General features: G+C 39.9%; 1 protein-coding gene across 8 annotated transcripts in view; it reads left to right on the forward strand.

The window, feature by feature from the left end:
• The window catches only part of STAMBP (STAM binding protein), a 34,930-nt gene extending 30,102 nt beyond the window's left edge, over positions 1-4,828 (forward strand). For 5 of the 8 annotated variants that reach the window (XM_032272016.1, XM_032272017.1, XM_032272024.1 and 2 more), the window contains 4 exons: positions 1,362-1,474; positions 2,070-2,169; positions 2,856-2,916; positions 4,179-4,828. In XM_032272016.1, the coding sequence (XP_032127907.1) occupies positions 1,362-1,474; positions 2,070-2,169; positions 2,856-2,916; positions 4,179-4,243 (339 nt within the window). In that variant the 3' untranslated portion in view covers positions 4,244-4,828. The remainder of the gene's footprint in view (positions 1-1,361; positions 1,475-2,069; positions 2,170-2,855; positions 2,917-4,178) is intronic. The other 3 variants (XM_032272019.1, XM_032272021.1, XM_032272022.1) reach the window with 1 other exon arrangement.
• The last annotated feature ends 908 nt before the right edge of the window (positions 4,829-5,736 follow it).

The raw sequence follows: 5,736 nt of genomic DNA on the forward strand, positions 1-5,736 counted from the left end.
TTTTTCTTTCTGATTTCTTGAAAAACAAGATACCAAGTGGTTACGTTTCTTTTATTATTTTCAAAACTTTAGAAATAAGGATCCGTATGCTTTTTAGAGTTACCTTTGTATTTACCTCCAAATAACTGTCTGTGAAATGGCCCTGCTTGCATCTTCTCTTGAATTTGTTGCCGAAAGCTTAAAAGATGACACTAGGTTCCAAAGTCTATGGTGATGCATGTTTTTTGTTTTGTTTTGTTTTTTGAGACATAGTCTTGCTGTCACCCAGGCTGGAGTGCAGTGGCGTGATCTCAGCTCACCGCAAGTTCCACCTCCCAGGTTCAAGCAATTCTCCTGTCCCAGCCTTCTGAGTAGCTGGATTTACAGGCATGTGACACCACACCAGCCAATTTTTGTATTTTTAGTAGAGATGTAGTTTCGCCATGTTGGCCAGGCTGGTCTTGAACTCCTGACCTCAAATGACCTGCTCTCCTTGGCCTCCCAAAGTGCTGGGGTTACAGGGGGTAAGCCACTGTGCCCAGCCTGTGTTTTGTTTTGTTTTTTCTTTTTTTTAATTGACAAATAACAATAGTCTATGTGTGGTGTATAATATGTGTTTTGAAATATGTATACACATACTGTGGAATGGCAAAATCAAGCTAATTAGCATATACACTACATCACATACTTTTTTTGTTGATGAGAACACTTAAAATCTACTCTCTTAAGCAGTTTTCTAGTATATAATACATTGTGATGAACAGTAGTCAGCATGTTGTATAGTAAGTCTCTTGAACTTAAAAAAATAATTACTGTTAAGAGCCTCTTCACATACTGGTGTTAAGCTATATTTGTTTACAATGCTGGAAAGGAGCTTCCTTACTTATTAGGAACTTCAGGTGGACTGCTCATGGTTGCAAGTGTCTTCTTACTTACAAAGGAGATTGTGCTCAGCTGTTGAGAACTGTTTGGCTTTACTTCCCTCAGAGACCAGGCTTGGCTGTACAGCAGAGTAGTCCCCCTTTATCCTCAGGGGATATGAGCCTAGACCCCCCAGTGGATGCCTGAAGTCATGGATAATACCAAACCCTGTATATACTATGTCTTTTTCCTATACATGCATACCTATGATAAAGTTTAATTTATAAATTAGGTACCGGAAGAGATTAACAACAACAATAAAAAAACAGAACATTATAAAAATACACTGTAATAAAAGTTATGTGAATATGGTCTCTCTTTCTCAAGATATCTTATCATATGTAATATTTTCAGATTGCAGTTGATATGGGCAGCTTGAAACCGCAGAAAGGGAATTGCAAATAAGGAGGGACTACCATATATTCTTGCTGAAAGTCCTCTGACTTTTTTTCTCTCCTCAGACTCACCCCACACAGACCGCGTTTCTCTCCAGTGTCGACCTACACACTCACTGCTCTTACCAGATGATGTTGCCAGAGTCGATAGCCATTGTTTGCTCCCCCAAGTTCCAGGAGTGAGTATACGGGTCATGGTTCTGGGTGTTACAAGTGAAGAACGCCTCAGAGGAAAAGGTCTCTATTCTTGCAGACTTGTTCTTTGTAAAATACATAGAATGTGGTATAAATTGGTTATTCTAAAGGGCTTCCTTTTAAGCCCTGTATCATGATTAATCTATCATGCTTGTTCAAAAGGATATCCAAGTAACAACTGAGTTGCTTTTCAAAGAAAAGTCTTCAAGAAATTTGAAGTGTTTGACTTGAAACGATAGGAATGTCAAGAGTTTTATGTTGGATTAGAAAGTTTCAAAATCAAACACGTTATCTCAGAGTGTCACTTCTTTTTCATTCCAAATCCTGTCTCCACTCCCACTTTGATTATTTACTATGAATTATCCAGCAAAACTAGAGGGAGAACAGTAATGAATCATTCTCTAACTGTGATTCATTCACCAGAGAAGAGACCTATGAGCCAGCATCCTACAGAAACTGTCTCACAGTGACCTCTGCCCTGCTGTATGAGTGTGCGTGCTGGTGTGTGTGTGCGTGCCTGTGTTTGGGATGGAAGGAAAACCTTTGCTTTACTCTTAGCCTGCCTTTTTAAAATTTCAGAACTGGATTCTTTAAACTAACTGACCATGGACTAGAGGAGATTTCTTCCTGCCGCCAGAAAGGATTTCATCCACACAGCAAGGATCCACCTCTGTTTTGTGTATGTATTTACACAGAAGAAACTGGGGCTGTGCTTCAAGCAGGGAGGACAGTCAGAAAATGCATCATCCTTTCTGATCCACACAGACCAGCCTTGTCACTTATCTTTCCGGACTTCCCTAGTAAGGATGGACATGAGAAGCAACGTGGGATAAGAATAGATTTGCATCTTAGCTCTGCCACTGAATGCCTTTGATTAGGCTACTTACCCTTCCTGGACCTCAGTTTTTCCATCTATAAAACAGGCATAATAATAACACCTACTGGCTGGGCATGGTGGGTCACACATGTAATCCCAACACTTTGGGAGGCCGAGGCAGGTGGATCACAAGGTCAGGAGATTGAGACCATCCTGGCTAACATGGTGAAACCCCGTCTCTACTACAAATGCAAAAAATTAGCCAGGCATGGTGGCACGCGCCTGTAGTCCCAGCTACTTGGAAGGCTGAGGCAGGAGAATCGCTTGAACCCAGGAGGCAGAGTTTGCAGTGATCGGAGGTCACGCTACTGCACTCCAGCCTGGGCTACAGAGCAAAACTCTGTCTCAATAAAAATGAAAAATAAACAAAAATAAAAATAACACCTACTTTGTAGGGTTCTTGAGATGATTAAATGAATTAATGTGCAGGAGGTACCAAATGCAGTCGCTGACTTATCAAATGTTACTTTTTCTTTCATCAATGTCAATTTCTAAGCCTGTACTTCAATAAGAGATTTGAATGTAAGGAAGAGAAGCCACTTAAGATAGGTAAATTAAGTATATTTACTGTAGAATTTTGCTTAAATCATAAGGACTTTATGACCTTCCTACGGCGTTTTTTCCCTAAGTTGTGGTCTGTGATTAAAACGTTTAGTTGACAGTAAGATCAGTTTGCCCCTCCAATCTGATGTGATGGTGTTGTATTACTCCATGCTGGCCATGGAGTATTATTTCTTTTGGGTTCAGAGAAAAGCAAGTAATATGGAAAAGGGAACCTTGACACATAAAAGGAACTGGAGATGTTTAGAAGAGAAACTGCACAAGGGATCTGAGAGCTGACTTCAAGTGTTAGAAGAGTTGATATATAAAAAAAGGGATTGGATGTATTTCATATCACTCCTAGCACTAAAACTAAGACTTCATGGAATGATGGTTTTCTGTTGAGTGTGAGGAAGAACTTTCTGACAAATCTGTTCAAAAATAGATCAGTCTGCTTTGGAATGTCTTAAGTGCTAGTATTTTGAAACAAAGACTACACAATCAGAAAAAAAAAGTCTGGGATGTTAGTACCCAGGTTTTCAGTTATAAAGACCCCTTTTGCATGCCAAAAGGGAACATTCTTCTCTGACCATGTGATAGTAGGTAATCTTTATTATTTGGGTGACATCATGGCCCAAAAAACTGTAATGAATTCAGTAATTCTTTTAAATTAATATGTATTTTAGGGATGACACTGTTTGTTCCCAAGTTTAGGCACCAAACAAAGAATGAGTCTAGAATATACATACATTTTAAAAATAAAGGTATATGGGCAAACACTGATTCCATCTACAGGTGGGACTGGTGGTAGTAATGAGCCCCTGACTCTTACTACCCTTAAATAGCAGTCTGGCTTCCAGACTGAGAACCACTAGCCTAGGATGAACATTTTAAATAAGGGATTTTTAAAAATGATTTTTCAGACCAGATGTGGTGGCTCACACCTGTAATCCAAATAGTTTGGGAGACTGAGGCAGATCACTTGAGGTCAGAAGTTCAAGACCAGCCTAGCCAACATGGCGAAACCCCATCTCTACTAAAAATACAAAATTAGCCAGGTGTGGTGGCTTGTGCCTGTAATCCCAGCTACTAGGGAGGCTAAGGCAGGAGACTGGCTTGAGTCCAGGAGGCGGAGGGTGCAGTAAACTGAGATCGTGCAGCTGCACTGCAGCCTGGGCAATAGAGCAAGACCCTGTCTCAAAAAAAAAAAAAAAAAAAAGACTTTTCAGAATTTTCTAGAACTTCACTTTCTCTCTTTTTTCCTATTGTAGAGCTGCAGCCATGTGACTGTTGTGGACAGAGCAGTGACCATCACAGATCTTCGATGAGCGTTTGAGCCCAACACTTTCTAAGAACGACAAAACCGTATCAATGTACTGTGGCCCCTTAATTTAAGCTTTCTAGAAAGCTTTGGAAGTTTCTGTAGACAGAATAGAAAGGGGCCACCACCTGACAAAGAGTTGATTTTTGCATTTAAGGTTTGAAAAGAAATAACTGAACATATTTTTTAGGCAAGTCAGAAAGAGAACATGATTACCCAAAAGCAACTGTAACTCAGAAATTAACTGTAAAGAATGGTATAATGAACCCCCATATACCCTACCTTCTGGATTCACCAATTGTTAACATTTTTTTCCTTTCAGCTAGCCATCTAATTTCTCTGCCAATTTGTTTTTATTTACCTCTGGGCTCAATAAGGGCATCTATGCAGAACTTTGGAAGCCATTTAGAAAATCTTTTGGATTTTCCTGTGGTTTATGGCAATATTAATGGAGCTTATTACCGTGGTGAGGGATAGTTCACTCCATCTGACCAGATGGTGAGGCTAACACATCCCGAAGAGTGATTTTGTCAGGAATTATTGTTATTTAACAAATATTTTGGGATATTTTTCCTCTACAATAAAATAACAATTAACTTATGTTTTTGTGCTCCAGAGTGATCCATTTGATCAAGCATTATATAAACAGGTTTAAAAAAAGCCATAGTTGTTTTGGAAAGGTGAGGGAAAAATGGAATTTGAGATATACTGACACTGAAGGTATGTCCCAGCTCACTTGTAATTATTTCATGTTTTTTCTCTGCCCGTTGCCATCTTCCAGAGGTGTGAAGTCATCTCTCTTCTTTTGGTGCTGTCTCAAGTGGGTCAACCATTCACTTCCTTTTTATGCCCTCCACATTTTGGCCAAGGATAATGAAGCCTTTGTTTAGAGTACCAGGTTACACTCCAATAAATGATTACATTTCCCAGCCACCCCACCTTACCAATTTCATTGTGTTGGCTATTCTTTTCTGACTAAGGCAACACCTAGGAAGATGCTCGAAGCAGCAATTGATACTGCATTTTTCTGTGAGCTGAGCCTGGTGTTCTAGGTGGCCTAGAAATAATGGTGTCATTTGTGACACCTCGAGTGAGGGCAGGAGAGTAAATTACTTTGAGAAGAGTGATTTCTTTGTACATCAGAATTCTATTTGGGGGGAGGAGGAATCTGTGAATGCATAAAAGCTTTGCTTTGTTTTAAAATGCTATGTCCTAAATATGTTCTTTATTGCTGAGGTTAGTGGTCCTTGAACTTGTCCCCTGAAAGAGCTCAGTTCTCTATATTATTTTTCTTCTCTTAGGTTCTTAACTCCCCATATAATGGAAATTCCTTCTCTGCTATTTTTGGTATGGGTTGGTCTAGGGGCCAAGTGGGCTTGGGCAAGCCATTCCTTGCTGCGACTCAGAGCAGCCTGGCTGTTCCACCATGCTCTAAACAGTCCTAAAATTGCCCAGTCCTGTGCTTTTGGGAAATCCATCCCCTTCTTCCCATTCTTTGTCTACCACTT

The sequence above is a fragment of the Sapajus apella genome, unplaced genomic scaffold (assembly GCF_009761245.1).
Source record: "Sapajus apella isolate SASKATOON/1434 unplaced genomic scaffold, GSC_monkey_1.0 scaffold276, whole genome shotgun sequence".
Lineage (NCBI taxonomy): Eukaryota > Metazoa > Chordata > Mammalia > Primates > Cebidae > Sapajus > Sapajus apella.